A 21,178-nucleotide genomic window follows, 5' to 3' on the forward strand; every position below is an offset into this window, starting at 1 on the left:
ATGTAGCTCTGTGGTAGAATGCTTTCTGGCCCATGCTGAGCCGTGGGTTTACCACCAAAAAATATAGAGATTAACAAAATATAAATATTATTTTGTCTTCCTGTGCTTATTTATGTACATTTAAGTGAGTTGCAATGCTGTAATTGTTAAGGAGGTTTGTCTTTTATGTTATGTGCATGGATGTTTTGCCTGTATAGATGGGTTTTTTTTTTTGTTTTTAAAGATTTATTTATTATGTATACAACTTTCTACCTCCATTTATACCCACACGCCAGAGGATGGCGCCAGATGTCTTTACAGATGGTTTGGAGCCACCATGTGGTTGCTGGAAATTGAACTCAGGACCTCTGGAAGAGCAGCCAGATCTCATTACAAATGGTTGTGAGTCACCATGTGGTTGCTGGAAATTGAACTCAGGACCTCTGGAAGAGCAGATAGTGCTCTTAACCACTGAGCCATCTCTCCAGCCCCTGTATAGATGTTTATATCACATGCATTTAATACTCAGGCCACCAAAGGTCATTGGAGCCCCTCCCTAGAAAGTAGAACTAGAAATGCTTGTGAATCTCCTTGTGGCCATTTGGAATCAAACCCAAGTCGTCTGTAAGAATTGCCAGTGTTGATCTTCAGTGCCTCCTGCGCTCTTTCTCTTTTTGTTTTTTTGTTTGTTTCTGTTTTTTTGAGACAGGGTTTCTCTGTAGCTTTGGAACTAGCTCTTGTATACCAGGCTGGCCTCGAACAACAGAGATACACCTGTCTCTGCCTCCCAAGTGCTGGGATTATAGGTGTGCGCCACTACCGCCCGGCAAAATTTTTATTTATGTGTGCTCTGTATGCCAGAGAGGGCATCAGATCCTATTAAAGATGGTTGTAACCACCATGTGGGTGCTGGGAATTGAACTCAGGGTTTTGGAAGAGCAGCCAGTGCTCTTAACCACTGAGCCACCTTTCCAGCCCCATTTTTCTTTTTTAGAAGAGACTTTCACTGTCTTTTCCAGCATAACCTTAAACTTGAGTCTGTCTTCTCTTTGCCTACTATTTACATGCTGGGATTACAGGTATGCAACCCCATCCCTGGCTGCTGTTTTCTGTCAGAGAGTTTTTGTTGTTGTCGTTGTTTGTTTGTTTGTTTGTTCATTTGTTTTCCTCTTAGATTTATTGATCTTGTGTGTGTATGAGTGCTATAGGGTCGTCAGAGGACTACAACCTACAGGAGTCATTTGTGTGCAGGCTTGGAGACCATTGCCTTTACCTTTGGAGCCATCTCTCAGGACCCTGATGGTTTCCTTTTCGTTTAGTGGAGGGTTTTTTGTTTGTTTTGTTTTTTGCAACATTATCTCACTATGTAGGGTCTGGCTGTCCTGGAACTCACTATGTAGATTAGACTAACCTCAAACTCAAAAAGATCCACCAGCCTCTGCCTCCCAAATGGTGAGATTAAGGTGTGCACTACCATGCCTGGCTGCCAAGCCTAATCATCTAAATTCAGTCTCCAAAGACCTAAAGGTGGAAGTTGGGAACCGAGTCCTTCCAGGTTGTCCTCTGACCTACACACACATACACACACACACACACACACAGTGGATGGAGTTAAGATTTTTGGTTTTTTGAGACAGGGTTTCTCTGTGTAGCTTTGGTGGCTGTACTGAAACTCCCTCTGTGTAGCCCAGGGTGGCCTTGAACTCACACAGATCTACCTGCCTCTGCCTCCTGAGTGCTGAGATTAAAGGCACACAACCACTGCCCAGCTTTGACATAAAAATTTTTATGTCAAACAATAAAAAAACAAAATGCTGGGCATGTTCATATGTACCTTTAATCCCTACACTTTTGAGTCAGACGCAGGTGATCTCAATTTCTCAATCTCTCTCTCTCTCTCCGATTATTTATATTAAGGAAGCTTTATTTTCTGTCAGCGCCATCTCCCTAAAACAGGGTTTGAGAGAATATCCCCAAACACAGGAGAAATGTTTTATTTTATAGCCCAAAAATTGCAAGGATGGAGCTAGCTTTCTTCCTTCCTTCCTTTCTTTCTTTCTTTCTTTCTTTCTTTCTTTCTTTCTTTCTTTCTGGGTGTGTTTTTTTGTTTTGTTTTGGTTTTTGGGTTTTTTGTTGTTTTGTTTTTTGGTTTTTTTTGGTTACATAGGAATTTGGCTGATTGAACATCTTATCAGGGTGGTGAATGAAAAAAAATAAGAAAGGCTGTAAGACTGCTCCTACATATAGTGGACAAGGAAGTTTATTATAGATAAAAAGGAGAGCGTAGTCAGAAGCAGGAACATCTGGGAGAGGGAAGAGAGGGGAACAGGGTGCAGCAACCAGCAGTCTCAGGGAGTAGATGAAATGGCCTGGTAACCAAAATGGTTAGATTATATAGGGTAGCAGGGCCATCCTGATCAACATAGCAAATACCAGGATAGCTAGGACTACATAAAAAGATATCCTGTTTCAAAAACAAAAACAATTTTTTTAATCAAAGAAATGCTAAAATACATAGAGATGGGCCTGTATCACAAGGATAGAGCCAATTGAGAAACATTCCCAACAGTCAAAGCTTGATAATTTTTTGACTACAATAATAAGATTGTAGTCAAAGTTAACATGAATTGGGCGTGCCTTCCTGTATCTTCACTAGCTTTACAGCAGTCTCTGAGTGTTGTCTTTTCCAGAGGAGAAGCTGGGGTTGAAAGGATAGTTAATCTAGTGAAGAGTACATACCTGAGTTGTTGTCACAGTGTTGACTGATCAATATCTGACCTCCAGAATCAACCCATTGTCACTGAAGAAAAGTCCAGGAAATTCAGGAAGAAGCAACACGGGAAGCGCAGGAGCCAGGGTGAAGTCACAAAGGAGAGAGAGGATGAGTGTTTCAGCTGTGGGGATGCTGGTCAGCTCGTCTCCTGCAAGAAGCCAGGCTGCCCGAAAGTTTACCATGCTGACTGTCTCAATCTGACCAAGCGACCAGCAGGTTGGTGCCAAAGTCCATTCGGAGCACTCCTTGTTCCCTGTCAGAGTTGTCAAGATCTGATGCCACTTGTTTCAGTCTGACAGAGAACACTGTTGTTGAGCACAAGCCCGCTGTGGGATCTGGTTCGTGTTCTTTGGTGATAAAGAAACAACAAAGGCCTAGAGTCCTAGATTATAGGAAAGAAAACAGAAATGTGTTTTATTTCCATTTACATTATTTCATCTTTCCAGCAACTCATAAAGATTGTTTTCTATCCATATGTGCATGGGGAAAATGCAAATGAAGATTAAGATTACTTGTTGCTGATAATTCAAAGACAGGTGTTCTGACCCCAAGGCCACTAAATCACCTTTCCTTTCCAAAGGGAGAGTGAGGCATATGGAGACTTTTAGATATTCGGATCAATGAGAAATGGGTCAACAGCTTTTAACCACAGTGTCTCTCAACTCTGCCGGAGTCTCCTACCTTACAATGTAGACTTTTTCTGTGTAGATGAGGTAGTTGTATTAATTTACACATGAGACAACTGCTAAGGTAGATGAGGTAATTAGGAATTTGTGTTAGGAAAAGTTAATATCCTTCGGGCAGTGACCGGGTCTTAGGATTGTAGCCATTGGTCAGGCTGGCTATGGTAAGATACAAACAACAGATGCAAATGAAGCTGTTTAAAGAGATGTTAACACAATATGCAGAGTGGAGAGCTCTAGGGTAGAAGTGTGTGAAAATCTAAGTTGATTTTCCTTCCCTTTGTGTAGTCCAGGGTCATGATAGAACAGAAAGTCAAGTAGAATAAAGTTAGAGCCTTTGTGTTGAAATGTTAGTACCAGGAAGTAGAAGTAAATTTTTTTCAGAATCACCTTGTTTCATGGCACAGGTCATGATTTTGCTTGTGTTCCATCAGTGTGTTCTAGCATAATTTATTTGGAGATGGGAACACTTACATGCCTTATGAGGAAGTAGATCCAAGGTTAGTTTTAGGTCAGTTTTAGGTCTTTTCCCTTGTTTCTACATGGACAATCCAGATAAAGTTTTTTGCTGGTTTCAAGACTTAGAATTCAGCAAAGGTGAGTCAGCTTCCCTTATTATTTATGTAATGTGTAAATTTACTCTATTTCTGGTGAAAACAAAATAAGCAAGAATGTTAAAAAGCTGGAATGTTCCTCTTTGAGTTGGATTTTTAAAAGCTGTCTAGATCTGGGCATTGTTATATATATATACCTCGAATTGTAAGTTAAGGCAATCCTGGGCTTACATAGTGAGACTCTGTCTCAAATAATATAAAACAACCAGAATTTGGAGGAAAAAAGATGTGGAAATAGTAATGATTGTTTCTTTTAAGAGAAACTTTGGGGTTTATTTGGTTTTCCCCTGTACAGCTCATGCTAGAAATAGTCTCTTGCTTGTGTTTAGTTGATACTTAGTTACTCAACCTTGATTCTTTGCTGTTATTTTATATATTGTTTTGTGCAGAAGAGGAAGCTGAAATTCTGGGGAAGGAGTAATGGCAGGTGAGTGGCACAAACTCTGAAGATGTGGCAGTTTGAGGAGGCTTTGCAGCCACTGCTGTGGACCAGTCTCAGAGCCGCGGCTCATCTCACATGCATCTATTTTCCCTAAGCTTCTGTTCACTCTTGTTTTCAGGGAAGTGGGAATGTCCTTGGCACCAGTGTGACGTATGTGGGAAGGAAGCAGCCTCCTTTTGTGAGATGTGTCCCAGCTCCTTTTGCAAGCAGCATCGAGAAGGGATGCTTTTCATTTCCAAGCTCGATGGGCGTCTGTCTTGTACTGAACATGATCCCTGTGGGCCCAACCCTCTGGAACCGGGGGAGATCCGTGAGTATGTGCCGCCCCCAGTGCAACTGCCTCCAAGCCCCAGCACTCAACTGACAGAACAGTCATCAGGAATGGCTACTCAGGGACCCAAGATGCCTGATCAGCCACCTACTGATGCCACCCAGAGGCTGCCAGTCTCAAAAAAAGCCCTGACAGGGACTTGTCAGAGGCCACTGCTACCTGAAAGACATGAGAGAACTGAGTCTAGCTCCCACCTTTTAGATAGGGTTAGAGACCTTGCTGGGTCAGGGACCAAATCCTTGGTATCCAACCAGAGGCCACAGGACAGACCACCTGCTAAAGAAGGACCAAGACCTCAGCCATCTGACAAAGCCTCTTCAATGACCAAGCCAAGCTCCTCACCCTCAGTCAGGTCCCTGCCACTGGAAAGACCTCTGGGAATGATTGACCCAAGGCTGGATAAATCCATAGGTGCTGCCAGCCCAAAGTCCCAGTCAGTGGAGAAATCCCCAGCCCCCACTGGCCTGAGACTTTCACCACCAGACAGACTGTTGACTACCAGCAGTCCCAAACCCCAGATTTCTGATAGGCCCCCAGACAAATCCCATGCCTCTTTGACCCAGAGACTTCCTCCTCCTGAGAAAGTACTATCAGCTGTGGTCCAGTCTCTGGTAGCTAAAGAAAAAGCACTGAGGCCTGTGGACCAGAACACTCAGTCAAAGCACAGACCTGCGCTAGTGATGGATCTCATAGACCTAACTCCTCGCCAAAAGGAGAGGGCTGGATCTCCGCATGAAGTCACACCACAGGCTGATGAAAAGACGCCAGTGCTGGAATCAAGCTCGTGGCCATCTAGCAAAGGTCTGGGGCACATGCCACGAGCTGTGGAGAAAAGCAGCGTGTCAGAGTCCCTTCTGCCAGCTGGGAAAGCAGCAGCTCCTTCAGAACACCCTTGGCAAGCTGTTAAGTCACTCACCCAGGCCAGACTTCTTTCTCCATCTTCTGCCAAGGCTTTTTTATATGAATCAGCAACTCAAGCCTCAGGAAGAGCTCCTGTAGGAGCTGAGCAGACCCCAGGACTTCCCAGCACAGCACCCAGCCTCATTAAACAGGGAAAGCAGCTATCTAGAGGACTTACTGCCAAGAGTGGGCAGTCCTTCAGGTCTCTTGGGAAGATCCCAGCTTCTCTCCCCAATGAAGAGAAGAAGTTGACAACCACAGAACAGAGTCCCTGGGGCCTGGGAAAAGCCTCACCAGGGGCAGGGCTTTGGCCCATAGTGGCTGGACAGACACTAGCCCAAGCTTGCTGGTCTACTGGGGGCACACAGACATTGGCACAAGCTTGTTGGTCCCTTGGAAGAGGGCAAGACCCCAAACCAGAGCAAAATACAATTCAAGCTCTTAACCAGGCTCCTTCTAGTCGCAAATGTGCAGAGTCAGAACAGAAATAATGCAGTAAATATCACATAACCAGGCAAGCTGTCCCCGGGGTGCCGTTGGGGTTGGGGGGAGGGGGATAATCCTTCTTTCCCTTCTCTTCTTAAACAGAAATATTCCCAACACTTCCACTGTTCTTCTTTTCTTATATCCCAACACTCAGAACTCTCGTGGCATTAGCCCATGGGGACTTGTGGTTGTGTGAACCATGTATGGAAATCGTCGGGCCCCAGTCAAGGAGACAGACAGACTTGAGTCTCTTTGCCCTAACTTTTACATATGGTCAACTTAAAATAAAAAGTCCACTCTGCAATCAAGCATGGAATTCAATTCCAGTGATCAAGTTGGAAAGTATAGAGGCTCACAAAGCTACTTCCCTGGCCCAGCAGTGCCCCGTTGAGAACACCTGATAAACCTTTAGGAGGATCTGATGCTCATTCAAATCACTGGCAGTTTTCTGAGTATTGCTGTATGCTAGGTCAGGAGGCTAGTCATTGTGTAAGACAGAATTACATAAGGCCTGATCCCAATGAGCCTGACTTGCCTGCTTGGGTCCCCAAGCAGATTCAAGGACCTCTGACCAGGGAACAACAGAAAGTACTGCTAGGCCATGGGTTTCCAGGTTTGTTCTCAAATATTTTTGTGTGTATGTATGCGTGTGTGGCCCAGAATGTGTCTGTATTGAACATGTTTCCTGGTTGGACTGTGCATGCATGTGCGTGCCTGCAAAGCTCTTCTCTGTAAATGGAAGGGTGCTACATCAAGGCCAAGGCAAGCTGTTGACTGGGACTTTTACCTGTGTATTGCAGTCTGAAGATTTGTTCTTGGAGGAGCATCAGGTTAGAGGGAGCTGGTTTCTGAGAATGTAGTGTCCCAGAAGTGGACAAAGGAAATTGGCAAGCTTACCTTTCTTTTCTACCACTAATCCTTTTCTAAGAACCTACCCCATCCACATTTCCTCAAACACTCAGGTGCTTTCAGATTTCAGTCTCGGGCAGTGGACATAGGGAATTTCTGGCAAACTCCTAGCAAGACACACCACCTTCAAGAAGAGTGTCAGATTCTGATGGGAATTTTCTTCCGGTCTCATGCCCTCCTACCTGAAGGGAGGGAACTCTTTCCACCTCCCTGTAAATGGTTGTGCTTTCTGTTACAGAGAGCACATGCCTGGTCACTTAGCTCAATGGCAAGCCAGAACTCTTCCCCAAGACTGGAGAGACGTGGTGTTTGGAGCAGTGTCCAATCTAAGACGACTCCTCGTAACTGCTGATTATCTGTTACTGCTGCCCTGAGCTGGGGCCCAAGGGCTGGGAATCTGTTGGTGCTACCCTGCCCTTCCATTTCCCCAGCTCACAAACTGCCAACAGAAAGTGCTGTTTGGCTAGTTCTCTCACACTCACCCTGCCCCTTGTCCTCAGACCATGTGTTCGTTTACCTGTCTGCTTTGCCAACGTAGTATCTTTAGCTAACAAATGGCATCTCCTGGCCAAAACATCTGGCCTTTCTGTCCCAGTTACAGCTTTTATACCCTCAATAGGATTCTGTTTGCCCCAGGTTCCTCCTAAGTTCCTGTTGAGGTTAGCTTCCATCACTTTTCAAAAGGAAAGAACAGTGTTGGTTACTGAAGCATTTGTACTTTATATAAAAATTGAGAGTAGTGTCTGCTTTTATTTCCCCAAGTCTGTCTCTGGGGTAGAAACCCCTGAACTCAGGCAGAGGGATGAGGCTAGGACAGGGCTGACCCGAGTTTGGGGGCTAGTCCCTGCACCTCTCTGAGACCTCAGAATCTCCTCTCTGAATTACGCCTGCCTAGTTCTCCCCTTTCCTCCTTTCTTTCCACATCATCAGAGTAAGAAAAGCTCTGTGTTCAAAAGGAAGAGAAAACATAAAGCATCTTATTTTCTTTTAAAAAAATTTTTAAACCATGAAGAAAATATTTTTAAAGAAATTCACCCAGGAAATTAAAGTTCACTATATTGCATATTTATCATGTGTGAAGATATAAGTATATAACTGCAGCTAGTAGACCCCTTTCCTGATTTCTTAGGTTGTGTGCGTAGGTTTGCTTGGTGCCAGTCCTGTGCCCTTTGCTCTCCTGTCATCTGTAGTTGTGATCAGAAACAGATGTCTGCACTGCACTGTCAGAGTCTCCGTTCACTATGTTGTGTGTTTGATTACCGTAGCTCTGTTTCATGAAATAAACTGTGAATTGGGGGGTGGGGGGTGCAGGCTATGTAAAATTTTTAAGTGAAGTTTAGTCTTGACTTAACTTCTCTAAAATAGGTTTCAGTAGTTAATTGGCTTTGACAGCTGTCTAGAAGTGTCTCACAGAACAGGAGGGAGGGATGGGGTCACGATTGGCCACTTGTGTTTGTTGCGATATTTTCATTCACCGCCATTCTTTGGAGCCTTCCTTCCAGACCTGCTGGGAAAACATCTGAACTGTGTACTTGTGGGGTGGAGGGAGTGAGGGGCATGGGTGAGAAACAACCCTTCTAATGACAGGCACGTTTTGTTCATGGCCACTGAAAGACTCTCAGGTTGTTGAGTTGGAACTAGACATTTGAGCGGAGACCCACAGCTAACAGCATGAGTCGTGTTAAAATAGGGCATTGGTTACTGTCTGTCCTTCAGTAACAAGTGCTTAGGGAGCAGGGACTTGAGTGTGATGGTGGGAAGAGGGTGATCTTGCAGTTCTGGGCTGCGTTTGAATCCTGTAATAACCCTTTCTTTGAGGGTGTGAATTGGCAACACAGAAAATCTTACTAGAAACTTCTGATCATTGGACAGGTTGTATTTTGGCATTGGCATTTGGCTGAGTGCTTGAAATTTGGATTGCCAGAGAATCTACCTGTGAGATAGCACCTAGGAAGTTCTTTCCAGGGACAAGCCAAAGGCAGAAATGCTCCTAGGTAGTGACTATACTTCTTGTTTAGTTAGAGGGAAAAGGGTGGAATTGTTGAAATTTGCATTTAAAACTTCATTTGTTCTTCCTGTTGGAGCCAACCCATTTTAATAGAAGGTAGCCACCATTTACAACCCCCCCCCTAGTATTTTTAGATGTCTGCTTCCCTAAAATTACTGAGTTTGAAATTATTTGCATAACTGTGTCATTTTTTTTAACGAATTCTGCATCTTTGGTATTCATATCCTCTACCCCACATGTACAGTCTGGGCTTGAAGTGCAGTAGTAGTGAGCCTTCGTGGCTCTGCACTGTCAGTTCCCTGAAGATGAACTTTGAGATTGTATTCCAGTGTTGTTCCACAACTGACAGGAAGGATGTCTAGGTCGTCCATGCAGGGCAATCAGGAGAGCATTCAATCAGATGGGTCTTGCCCTGGCTCCAAAAAATTAAGTTTTCTAAAACTTGTCAGGATATTGTTATCCTCTTGGGGATGTTGTCATTGAATGAAAAGAGGCCCAGTGTCCTCACCTCCTAGATCAGGGGACAGGAGCAGCAGCAGGAATATCCTGTTGTTAAAATTGAGTGATTAATGTTAAAAGTATCCCAAGTCATTTAGACCTAGGTAGCTTCTGCAGGAGCTTTGATTGGCTATGACCAGTTTGTTTCCAGCTGAGCTTCCTAGGTCAGTGCAGTTCTATAGTGTAAATTGAAATACAAATAATTGCTTTGTACACAAAACAATGTAATGATGGTGCTAATCTCATGGTATAAATAAGCACTGCCAAGGTTTGAGGAAGTGGTGACATGAGAAACCCCAGTTCCCGTTTGGGAAGATAATTTATGTAGGTTCCTTTCAGCTCTATGAGAGATAGGAGGCAGGCAGTGTCACTGATGCCTGCCAACCCAACCCTGGAGTTTTTAGTACGATCCAGAGGTGAAGAGATGATCCCAAATCCAGATGATGGCCACTGAGTTTCTCAGGGCTAGGGTCACCTTTGTCCCATCCTGTCTAGGACAGTTTAGAAGAGAACTATGGGTGTGGGGTATCCACTACCTTCTGCTTCTCTACCTCTTCCCCTCTCATGGCAGCATCTCAATTGCTTATGAATAAGGGCAATGTCTCTTAAGAACGTTGGGAGAGTTTTATTTAGACAACTACAACCTCACAAGAGATGTTTTCTTACCAACATAAGCAAAACAAAAACTCTTTTGTGGTCTTTATCCTAGAGTAGCCTTCCTGTGACTTAAGAACATCAGACTATGAGGGGCTCCAAGAGTAGCTCTTGGGAGCTTAGCACAGATTGACAGGTAAACACGGGGAGCAGAGTAGAAACCAAGGAGGGTCCTGGTGTTCTCATTCCAGGGTGGACAGAGTAGGTGGTCTCCAGGCTATGGTGGTGCCGCCTTATGTATGTAGGTGAGTGTGAAAGTTGGGTGAGTACAGCACCTAGGAGCTCATGGAAAAGCAGCTTTTTAGGTCTTGGCGAAGAAAGCTGACTAGAAAGCTCTATTTTTTAAATGGGAAAAGGGTTCAGCCAAGGTCCATCACTGTGTTCTCACCCCCCCAACAGATTGTCAGCTGGAAGTGAACCTCCTAGTGAAAAAGAGGGGAGCCCTGTGCTAGGAGTCCCCATAAACATGTACTGTAATTCTTTGTATATAGAAAAAAATTACTGTAAAGTAAAGTTTAACTTTACTCTTATGGCCCTTGCCCTGTGTTTTTATTGTCTCTGGGGAGATGTAGCATAAGACAAAGAACTGACTGGTTTGGGGTAAGAGCTAGAGCCAACCTGAGCTTAAGGCCTTCAAGAACTTGAAAATTGACCTCCCAGATTCCTTCCTTTCCATTGGGAGTAGCAAAATATTTCTGTGTAGCCCTTGGCTGTCCTGGAACTCAATCTGCAGACCAGAATGGCCTTGAACTATACCTCCAAGTGCTGGAAGTAAAGCCACCACCACTCTCAAGGGCATTTTGAGGAAGTAAAGAGAAACGAAACCAGGGCACTGGGTTGTTTAGAGACATCCTCACTATGCTGTGCAGTCCAGACTCACCTCAAACTAGTCTGTCTCCAGCCTGCTGCCCAGTTAGTGCTTAGTTGTCAGAAAAATGGTCCCAAAATGCCTTCTGGGCAGGAATAGGACCAGTTGGTATTTCTGAAATCTTCAAAGGCAAAGGGGCCCTGAACTGGCATCACACCTCACACTTAAATAGAAAGGGCTGCAATACACTTCCTTGTTTAAACAGGAAGTGTTAGCCCTTTTTACATTACCATCTAGGTTTTCAGGGTATTTCTGATCCTGAAAAAATTAGTAGTTGTCTCAATTTTCTTTTTCTCATTTTATTTATTTACTTATGGTTTTGTGTGTTCTTTTATTGTTTTGTTTTCTTATGGGGGTGGGAATTTTACTGTGTAGCTGTGGTGGCCTGGAACTCAGAGGCACATCTGCCTCTGCCTTCTGAGTGCTGAGATTAAAGAAAGACAAGCCATCACTCTGTCTTCAAATCCTTTTGGTTTTTTGTGTCTTGTTTTTAGGTTGTTTTTTTTTTTAATGGTGTATGTGGGTATTTTCGTTTTTTCAAAACAGGGTTTCTCTGTGTTATTGCTGTCCTGGAACTCAATTTATAGACTAGGCTGGCCTCAAACTCAGATCCACCTGACTGCCTCCCTATTGCTGGGATTAAAGGTGAGCACCACCACCACCCAGTTTCAAGTCCTCTTTTTAAATTAAAGCTAAATTGCATCCATAAAGTTTTTTTGACTTGCAGAACTATGGATTGCCTCTTGTTAAATATATTACAGGGCAATCCTGGGAAGCTTAGGACTGAGTCACAGCCCTGAGCCACAGGTCTAGACATGACACAAAAAGTTGAGCTTGCCAAACTAACTTTGAGCCTTTCATCTGTGGGTATAACTTATGTGCTTTCCTTGCTCTAAGAGTTTGTATTCCTCCATCCCAGTCCCTAAGCCTATTTCATCCCCACAAGAAAAAAGAAACTGCTTAATCAGTCAGTGGTAAAGTTCCTGACTGGTATGTTAGAAGCCTTGAGGGTTTGCTCTATATGCACACGCGCGCGCGCGCGCGCGCGCACACACACACACACACACACACACACACACACACGGAACGGTGCGTGGAGACATAAGAGCCCATTGCTTCTCCATGATTTCGGTGACTCACTATTTGGTTTCCAAATGCTGACAGGAAGTGAGGCCAGTCTGATGGCCCCAAGAACAACTAGGTGTTCTGACACCCAGTGCACAAAACAGGGAAGGGGCTGTGAGTCACAGTGCATCAATTTTATTTACAGTTCAGAAGCTAGTTAAATAATCTGTGGACAGAAGTTCTGTCCAGGACACAAGCCTGGGAGTCAAATCAGCCCTTATCCTTCTTCATGCCCACAATCTGCCCAATACTGCCTCCGTTCCATGGGCCAGCACAGGCAGGTGCCACCTCTGCTGCCAAGGGGACCTGGAGTAGCTCAGACACTTGACCACACCAGCCCAGACAAGAATTGGGTCCAAGCCCTCTGGGGGAATTCATTTAATTCTCCCAGGCCAGATGAGTGGTGGCTCAGTGATGACAGCAGCTGTAGAAGTAAGGGTTTGCCTTCTGGCTCAGGTCCACACCTTTGTCCTCTGTCAAAGAGAGAGGTGGCTGCTCAGCACTATTGTGGTGGTGATCAGGTAAGTCACCAGCAGGACTAGAGTCCACGAGCCTAGAGGACATCTTAATAGGTGGGGAGTACACACCTGTCATCACCTGGAAAGCAGCCACACTGACGTAATCCTCTGCCACTTTCTGGAAGAGCTCGTCTGGCAAGCAAAGGATCAGTGAGGCCAGCAGCCCTGAGAACTCCCAGTGACCCAGCCCTCTGAATCTTTTTTCCTTCAGTGTCCTGCCTTCTGCTGGCAGGCCCCAAGACAGCACTCACCCACACTCTGACCTGTCTTGCTGGATGTTTCAAAGAGCTGGGCTTTGATATCTGCAAAGAGAAGTGACTCTTTATCCCTGGGAATCAGGACCTAAATGTAGTTAACAGTTCAGTGTCCTGGATCCCATAGGTTCAAGAAGGCCAGAAAGCAGCCAAGGGTGTCAGTCTGCCGTCCTTGTAATCCACTCAAGCAGGTATCACCCACTCTCTGCCCCCACCCTCAAAGGCTTTAGAACATTTACTATCTGCATAATCTTGGACATCGTGGAAGTCTACACGACGGCGCCGCCTGTCTTCCTCCAGCAGATCACTCTTAGTGCCACACAGGTAAATTTGACAGCCCTGTAGCAGAAGACAAGACTGAGATTATCTCCACAGACCAACATGGTCCCTGTCGCCGATCTGTGGGATCTGGTCACCTACCTCTTCTAAACTGCGCAGCTCCTTCACCCAGAATTTGGCTCTCTCAAAACTGCTGCTGTCAGTGAGGTCTTGGTGTAGGGGTCAGACAGGAGACACAATCAAGGATCAGTGGTTTCCCTCTGTTGTTGGCCTGTAACCCAACCCTTAAAATAGGCCAGAATCCAACCCCTTACCATAACACACAATGGCAGCTTTGGCGCCCCGATAATAGATTCTGCTCATGGCTTCGTAGCGCTCTGATCCTGCTGTGTCCTGGGGGGGGGGGGGTGAAGGTAAGCTCCTTCATAAGTCTTAAGAACAAGGCCTGCGTCTTCCAAGCCCCCATTTTTTTTTAAGATAACTGAATGGGTGTGGGGAAGGAAAAACGACCTCTATAAGGACCCCCCACTTGGCTAGCTTAAGAGGCAAGACATTAAACCTCGGAAATGGTTTTGCTCAAAACTATATCCCCAAGGGACTTACCCAAATACCCAGAGTCACCGTCCGATCTCCAACGCACATCACCTTGGCCACGAAGGCAGCCCCAATGGTCTGCAACCAGGTAAGAGATAAGAGTCGAATGCAGGCCAGCCCCCTTCTTCCCGGGCCTGGCCCGGTAGGGTGCACTTACGTTCTGATAGGGGCCCACCAAGAAGCGGTCGTGCACGTATCGCTCCACCAGGCTTGTCTTGCCCACGTATTCCTTGCCCAGCATAACCACCTTGACGTCCACGCGCTGCCCGCTCATGCTCCCAGGGCCGCCTCACTCACGTCAGGGTCCGCGTGGCCCAGGCAGACCCCAAGCCTCAGACCCTAACCCCAAGGGCCTCGCAAGTCGCAGGCCCCCGGAGCTTCGGCCGGGGCGCTCCGTCCCTAGCAGAGCCGCGGCGCGGGGACGCGGATAGCGCCCTCCGCCGCGCCGTCGAGCCCTGCACCGCTCACCCGCGCGAACGCTACTGCGACTGAGGCTCCGCCGAGCCGGGGTTACCGACTGAAACCGGGGTCCCCGCAGCTAACTCCAGCCAGCACCTTCGGAATTGGACGCCAGGGGGCGGGACATCCGATCACGTGTGCGAGCGCCGGAAGTGGCCGAACCTACGCGGCCGGCGCCGGAAGCGTCGCTGCAGTCTTATAGTCCCTCATGGCGGCCGTAGGGACTTGGGCGCGGCGCGGCGGTGACTGAGCTGCGAGCCTGGCGGGCGTGCGCCGAGCCACGTGCCTCCCACCCCCGGGCTCTTCACCCTGATGCTGCACGGGTGCTGAGCCCGTCCGGGTCGGGACGATGGTGAAGTATTTCCTGGGCCAGAGCGTGCTCCGAAGTTCCTGGGACCAAGTGTTCGCTGCCTTCTGGCAACGGTACCCGAATCCCTATAGGTACGTGGCGGTGGGTAGAGCGAATGGCCGTCCTTTCTCCATCTGAAGGTTGGAGTGAAGGCTGTCCTTGAGTATTGGAGCCGGGTTGGAGTGAAGGCTGTCCTTGAGTATTGGAGCCGGGTTGGAGTGAAGGCTGTCCTTGAGTATTGGAGCCGGGAAAGACAGGACAGCGAATCTGACGTGGTGTCTCGTACACAGTTCGAGCACAAAGTCCTTAAGATTAGGACCAGGCCAAGCCTGCAAGGTTCTCGAAGAAGACTGTCTACGCTATGGATTATATGAGGCTCTAGATTTTTATTTTGTAGTCTCAAGGTGTTGAGACTGGAAGAGGCGGGGGAAACAGGAGTTGAGTTACCTTGGGGTTTGGGAATCCTGGCGATGGCCTGCTCACCTGCCCGTGGCGCTCCCTAGTGGTACAAATCTTGGAGATTGGAAAAACGTCTGAAACCAGGTCAGGAAGGAGGAGGGGATTGGAATTTGCCCGGGGATTGGTTCAGTATACCCTTAACTTTGAACCCAGGTACAGATCACTTAGTAAGATTGCAGGAAGCCATGACCTGGAGGCTCCAAGCGGGAACCCGTAGACAGTTTATCAGGAGCAGACTTCTGAGAATAATCTTTACTTTAACACCCGCAGCAAACATGTCTTAACGGAAGACATAGTACACCGGGAGGTGACCCCTGACCAGAAGCTTCTGTCTCGGAGACTCCTGACCAAGACCAACAGGATGCCACGTTGGGCAGAGCGACTTTTTCCTGCCAACGTTGCTCACTCGGTGTACATCCTGGAGGACTCTATTGTGAACCCACAGAACCAGACCATGACCACCTTCACCTGGAACATCAACCACGCCCGGCTGATGGTGAGACCTCCTTTGGTCCCTTAAAATAGTTGCCCTCCAGGTCTCAGGCAGTTGTGGGAACCCCTGTGGCCTGAAGCAGGTGTGGAATACTAATTAACAAAGTCTACAGCCTCTCTAGGCCTCTCCCTTGGCTCTCAGATGGTGGGGAAGACACCTCTTTTCAGAACTTGTTTCAAGTGCTGTGCACAGAACGCTAGGTTAGTGTATGACGTACATACATACAGGGTGGACATTCAGGAGTGGTGCTGGGCAGAACGGGAGGTGTCGACCTGACGGATAACCAGCACAGTGGTGTGTTTGTGACTACTATCTTTGTGTTCTTCAGGAAGTTGCCACTCACTTTGATAATGAAAGCTGTGATTATTATCAAATGACTCTGTGTTTGTGTGTGTGTGTGTGTGTGTGTGTGTGTGTGTGAGAGAGAGAGAGAGAGAGAGAGAGAGAGAGAGAGAGAGAGAGAGAGAGCACTCAAAGGGGAGAGTTCAGAATGTAGACTGGAAACACTGTGCATGGCTGAATCTATAGGCCCCAAGCAAAGCCCAGGATCAGGCTGGAATGCCAGCTGATCCCCAAGACTCTTTTTGCTTTTTTTTTTTCTTCACGACAAGGTTTCTCTGTAGCTTTGGTGCCTGTCCTGGAACTAGCTCTTGTAGACCAGGCTGGGCTCGAACTCACAGAGATCTGCCTGCCTCTGCCTCCCGAGTGCTGGGATTAAAGGCATGTGCCACCACCGCCCAGCTAAAATTATTTATCTAAAATTATTGGTGTTTTGCCTGCATGCATGTCTGTGTGATGATGGCAGATCTCCTGGAACTGGAGTTACAGACAGTTGTGAACTGCCATGTGGGTGCTGGGAATTGAACTCAGGTCCTCTGGAAGAACAGCCAGTGTTCTTAACCACTGAGCCATTTCTCCAGCCCAACCATTAGAACATAGGGCAAGTACTCACCCAGTATCGAGTGCAGGAGTGTGATGCTGGCTTGAGAGGCACGGTAGAGACTGGGTCTGAGTCTGTGCAAGTGAGCAAAGCAATGGACACGCCTACAAGGTGCTCTCCTGGATTCCCTGTGCAGGTGGTGGAGGAACGATGTGTTTACTGTGTGAACTCTGACAACAGCGGCTGGACCGAAATCCGTCGGGAAGCCTGGGTCTCCTCCAGCTTATTTGGTGTCTCTCGAGCTGTCCAGGTAAGAGGTTTGGGGACTGGGCCCCGCCGGGCGCTGGGTCACTGAGCAGCTCTCCCATGCTCCTTCTTCTTCTGCCAGGAATTTGGCCTTGCCCGGTTCAAAAGCAATGTGACCAAGACAATGAAGGGCTTTGAGTACATCTTGGCCAAGCTACAAGGTGAGAGCCCTGGACGCTGCTTGGGGACTGAGGGACCCTTATTAGCAGTGGCTGGGATGATCCTACCTCAGCTTGACCAATGCCTTGGGCCAATCATTGCCCTGATCTGAGCCTGAGGTTCTTGTGTGCCTGCAAGGGTGGGAGGGTCAAGAATCAGGACATTGACTCCATTCCTAAGAAGCCTTGGTTGGATGGCGATCGAGTGGGTCTTCCAGGCATCATCTGAAGCCAGCCTCCTGTTGTTTGCCACAGGGGAGGCTCCTTCCAGAACACTCGTTGAGACAGCCAAAGAAGCCAAAGAAAAAGCAAAGGAGACGGCACTGGCAGCTACAGAGAAGGCCAAGGACCTGGCCAACAAGGCCGCCACCAAGCAGCAGCAGCAGCTCGTGTAGCTGCTCCCTTCCTCTCCCTTCTCCTCACTGTACTTGATTATTAAAGATGCACCTCCAGCCCTCTCTGCTGTCTGGGTGGTGGGTTCGGGTGGTGTCCTGGTCCGCATCTGCAGTACACCCGGCTCAGCGTCTACTGAGCCCAGCCTCCTTTTACCCCATTGGGCAGAAAGGCGCAGTGACTTGCCCAGGGTCAGAAGCAGTACACAGGTGAAGCGGCGACACGTGATAGACTGTGCGCTCCACGAGGGCAGGGCTCCTTGTTTTATTCTCTGATGTGTCCCAAGTACCCTGAACAATATTTAGCACATAACAGGCACTCAATAAACACATGAATTGATTGGCCCCAGTTCTGGAGTCAGACAGCATTGGTTTGGAACCTGACCTCAGGCAGGTTGCCTCACTGCCTGGCACCCCCAGCACACCTCTCTTAGGTGTGTGCTGTCCAGCACATGACCATGTTTGGCAGCGACCAATCTGATTTCCTCTTTTCCAGTTGTGGCTGGGACTTCCTCCATCTCATCAGGCAGAACCATGGACAGGAACTTACGAAAGAGGATTTTAATGAGAATACTGTGCAGTATATGTGGGGCAGAGGCCTGGGGCTTTGCCCAGGAACAAGAGGTCTACAGGCTTCCTGTCCCTGTGGGGGGGGGGGGGGCAGCAAAGCAGAGCCGAGGGCTACATAAAATGCCCTGGGGGATGGGGAAGGTGTCCCAGGCTCAAGCTGTGCAGCAGAGTGCAGAGTCCTGTCCCCACACAAGGGTCTTTGTGGTCTCCCAACAAGTGGCTCTAAGCAGACATTGGGACTTGTGTGGGGCTTCCCTGCCTGGCAGGCTCAGTCCAGAGAGAGAGGCAGCTGGCGTCATAGCCAGGTACCAGTGCTGTGTGAGTAGCTGAGACCCTGGCCAGCGCTGAAGCTCTGAAGCAACTCAGTCTCAGTCCCGAACACCAGGCTCTCCACATCCACCTCCACATCCTCTGCAGAGAGAAACTTATCAGGAACCCCGCCCACATGCCACAGCTCAGTGCTGCCCAGAGAAACCCACCAGGAACCCCGCCCACATGCCACAGCACTCACCTTGGTCTGAGTCTGAGCGCTCAGAGGACAGAACCGAAGAGTCCAGGCTGTCTGCTCGCGGCCTGTCCCTCTCTCCACCCCGGGGCAGCCCCTGGAGCTGCTCCAACTGCTGCTGTAGGCTCTGCTGTTTACTGCGAAGCTTCTCCTTGAGCCGCTGGGCCTGCTGCTCCTGCTCCTCCAGCTTCTGCAGAATCCCAGGAGCAGGGACTCGGGTCAGCTGCCCAGGGACTGGCCTTTCTGTGGCCACAGGTACCTTTGTCTATGCCAGACAGGCAGCCACATAACCAACCTAAGCTAGTTTCATGTCCTTCCGGGCCATCTCCTGCCCATCTAAGTACAAAGATCTGTCTAGATGGCTGTACATGACAAGGTACCCCAATCTCAATGCCTTTAGGGTCTTGTCACATAATAGGGTAAAATATAATGTCAGTACAAACTTGGAGACTGGTACCCTGACAGGCAAAACTCTGGCTAAAGGATATGGCCATGCCTAAGTTGCAGCCCATTGCTGCCCATAGTCACAGACCCAGCCAGCTCTTCCAATCTCCAAATTTTTTATGTCAAGTGTACTTTGAAGCACTGCCAACTACTTTTAAATTATTGGACTAGAGGCTACTAGTTCACTGGGCAAGCAGCTTGGCGTTAAGGTGCTTGCCTAGCATGTGCAAGGCCCTGGGTTCGCTCCTCCCATACAAATGATTTTCTGCTTTTTAAAATGAGAATAAACCAAAACACTCGAGACAAGGTACAGAAGGATGCGTGTCCTCACGTAGACTAAGATGTGGCAATGGATTACCACCAAGGCAGAGGAACCCTGGGAAGCTTGCAGGGTCCAGCTTTGTCTGTCTGTGGTAGGCAGTGAGAGAAGCCTAAGAAAGTCGTCATGAGGCTGTGGAGCCCAAAAAAGCAAGGCCTGCGTTAGACAGAGGCTTGAGTTTTATAGGAAGTAGGTACTGAGACTGTCCTGCCATGGTTTCCAGCTGGAGGTGAACTTCGGTAGGTCTACATACAAAGTAGAAAGCAGCCTGAGAGACACCAAGTCAGAGGGGAAGGAAGCCCAGGAGATGCTGCCCGGGGCTTGCCATGTGCCACTCAACACCTGAATAGCACGTTTCATCTACCTGAAGATGACGGCAAAGGAACTTCACGGGAGAACTCAGAGCCTATGTGACAACCAGAATAATGGAAGTGACAGTATGCACCTATGTGACAACAATATTTGTTTGCTGATGGCACTGATTGCCATGGCCCTTGGCGAGAGCCTGACAGTGGTGCTTAATGAACTGTTGATAAGGCAGGACAGGCATTAGTCTTGTGGTCCTGAATCTGCCTTGGCTGCTGTGCCTCCAGTCTGGCAGTATCTGTTTTTTCTCATCAAATGGGCCTGGAAGGCAGGGAAAACCCTCTTTTGTTTCCAAGGGAGCTTCTAAAATACCCACATGGCTGGCACAGCCTGGGCCTTGGCATCTGCATACCCACTCTTGTCCACCAGGGGGCCTGCAATCCCACCTAAGTAGTGGCAAGGCCAGGTTGGACCAGCTAGCGGTTCACCTCTGTCCTTTGCTGAGAGAAGGCAGGGACCAGCCCTCTACAGTCCACTGGATCACATGGCTCACGACAGTATTTTCAACAGGCATATACTCTGCAGAACTAAACAGGACTAGTGGAAGATCTCACAGCCAGGACCTAAGTGATACCATAACAAAAAAGACCTTTACAGGGCCTCAGAACAGCCCAGCTGTCTGCTTTCCTTCCCATTTGAGAGATTCGGAAACGGTTGTCTCACTTCACACAGGATGGGGGCAGGTCCCAAAGCTCCAGCCAGGCCCTCGACACCACACCATCCCATTCCGTCTAACGAGCACACTGGAGACACCTTACCTGGATATGCATCCTGGCCCGGCGCAGCAGGCTCAATGTGGTATATCGGGTACAGTCAACCCCCAGCGGCATCTGCTGCCTCAGCTGCTCCAGGCACCGCCTCAGCTGGGCTCTCCTGCAGGGAAAGAGTTCTGGAGGGCATTGCCAGCCCCACCTCACCGGCCAGAGGGATGGCAAGGGGGGAAAGGTCTGAGAGAAACGGTCCTTGGGACCTGGTTCTCAGGGCCAGGTTGGAACTCACCTGCGTTTCTCCAGCTCATTGTGCACAGACCTGCCAATGCCAAGAGGAGAGGAAGTGAGGGGCAGTGGGTACTGTTCAAATCCTCAGCCCCAGGTTATTGGGCAGCTCAAAATTCACTACAGATATCTGTGCCAAGTGAGCCTTTTTGTGACAACCGGGCTCATCTAGGGCACCAAAATCCCAGGCTGTGACAGAGGAATCAGAGGCACATACACCGGAAGATACAGGACACCTGCCCGGGGTAGTTGTGGGGTCTCCCCTGACAGCCAGGTAAGAGGGGGTGACTGGACAGATGTGACATTGGGTCCAAAAACAAGTCTGCCAGAGAAGCCAGTAGATGGGAAAACATTTAAAAGGAACAGCATATGCAAAAGGTCAGAAAAGCAGAAGCCTGTAGGGGAGAGAGTTCAGGAGTGTGAGTGGAAGGGGACTCAGAACTGTCTTGTTACAGTTCCTGGCCACATCAAAGGTGCTTAAGGAGTCCGTGAGTGGGCGCGAGCGCGACACACACAGAGAGAGAGAGAGAGAGAGAGAGAGAGAGAGAGAGAGAGAGAGAGAGAGAGA

The 21,178-nt window shown here is 48.2% G+C and overlaps 4 protein-coding genes across 4 annotated transcripts in view; 2 read left to right on the top strand and 2 right to left on the bottom strand.

The window, feature by feature from the left end:
- Nsd1 (nuclear receptor binding SET domain protein 1) overlaps nt 1–10,807 on the top strand; it is a 115,292-nt gene extending 104,485 nt beyond the window's left edge. Inside the window, exons 21-22 of the mRNA XM_026782929.1 lie at nt 2,764–2,968; nt 4,610–10,807. Of these exons, the coding sequence (XP_026638730.1) occupies nt 2,764–2,968; nt 4,610–6,213 (1,809 nt within the window). The 3' untranslated portion in view covers nt 6,214–10,807. The remainder of the gene's footprint in view (nt 1–2,763; nt 2,969–4,609) is intronic.
- Nucleotides 10,808–11,781: 974 nt separating this feature from the next.
- On the bottom strand, nt 11,782–14,462 carry Rab24 (RAB24, member RAS oncogene family). The gene is made up of 8 exons (XM_005355230.2): nt 14,073–14,462; nt 13,925–13,993; nt 13,636–13,714; nt 13,463–13,530; nt 13,282–13,381; nt 13,040–13,090; nt 12,858–12,920; nt 11,782–12,743 (listed from the first exon to the last, which is right to left on the bottom strand). The coding sequence occupies exons 1-8, from the start codon at nt 14,187–14,189 to the stop codon at nt 12,679–12,681; spliced, it is 612 nt and encodes a 203-aa protein (XP_005355287.1). The 5' UTR covers nt 14,190–14,462; the 3' UTR covers nt 11,782–12,678.
- A 90-nt stretch (nt 14,463–14,552) lies between these two features.
- On the top strand, nt 14,553–17,760 carry Prelid1 (PRELI domain containing 1). The gene is made up of 5 exons (XM_005355231.3): nt 14,553–14,815; nt 15,453–15,678; nt 16,752–16,865; nt 16,944–17,022; nt 17,275–17,760. Exons 1-5 carry the CDS (start codon nt 14,724–14,726, stop codon nt 17,412–17,414), a joined length of 651 nt encoding a protein of 216 aa, XP_005355288.1. The 5' UTR covers nt 14,553–14,723; the 3' UTR covers nt 17,415–17,760.
- Nucleotides 17,761–17,912: 152 nt separating this feature from the next.
- Nucleotides 17,913–21,178, bottom strand: part of Mxd3 (MAX dimerization protein 3) — a 3,906-nt gene continuing 640 nt past the window's right edge. Inside the window, exons 3-6 of the mRNA XM_005355233.2 lie at nt 20,615–20,644; nt 20,374–20,488; nt 18,493–18,676; nt 17,913–18,392 (exon numbers count right to left, since the gene is read on the bottom strand). Of these exons, the coding sequence (XP_005355290.1) occupies nt 18,277–18,392; nt 18,493–18,676; nt 20,374–20,488; nt 20,615–20,644 (445 nt within the window). The 3' untranslated portion in view covers nt 17,913–18,276. The remainder of the gene's footprint in view (nt 18,393–18,492; nt 18,677–20,373; nt 20,489–20,614; nt 20,645–21,178) is intronic.

The sequence above is a fragment of the Microtus ochrogaster genome, chromosome 16 (genome assembly GCF_000317375.1).
Source record: "Microtus ochrogaster isolate Prairie Vole_2 chromosome 16, MicOch1.0, whole genome shotgun sequence".
Lineage (NCBI taxonomy): Eukaryota > Metazoa > Chordata > Mammalia > Rodentia > Cricetidae > Microtus > Microtus ochrogaster.

Excerpts from the sequence above, each read along its gene's own strand:
- Prelid1 (XM_005355231.3), top strand. The coding sequence starts at position 14,724 with ATGGTGAAGTATTTCCTGGGCCAGAGCGTGCTCCGAAGTTCCTGGGAC. Across the intron at positions 14,816-15,452 it reads CGGTACCCGAATCCCTATAG|CAAACATGTCTTAACGGAAG; the intron begins GTACGTGGCGGT and ends TAACACCCGCAG. Across the intron at positions 15,679-16,751 it reads TCAACCACGCCCGGCTGATG|GTGGTGGAGGAACGATGTGT; the intron begins GTGAGACCTCCT and ends TTCCCTGTGCAG.
- Rab24 (XM_005355230.2), bottom strand. The coding sequence starts at position 14,189 with ATGAGCGGGCAGCGCGTGGACGTCAAGGTGGTTATGCTGGGCAAGGAA. Across the intron at positions 13,382-13,462 it reads AGCTGCGCAGTTTAGAAGAG|GGCTGTCAAATTTACCTGTG; the intron begins GTAGGTGACCAG and ends CTTCTGCTACAG. Across the intron at positions 12,921-13,039 it reads CAAGACAGGTCAGAGTGTGG|ACGAGCTCTTCCAGAAAGTG; the intron begins GTGAGTGCTGTC and ends TTTGCTTGCCAG.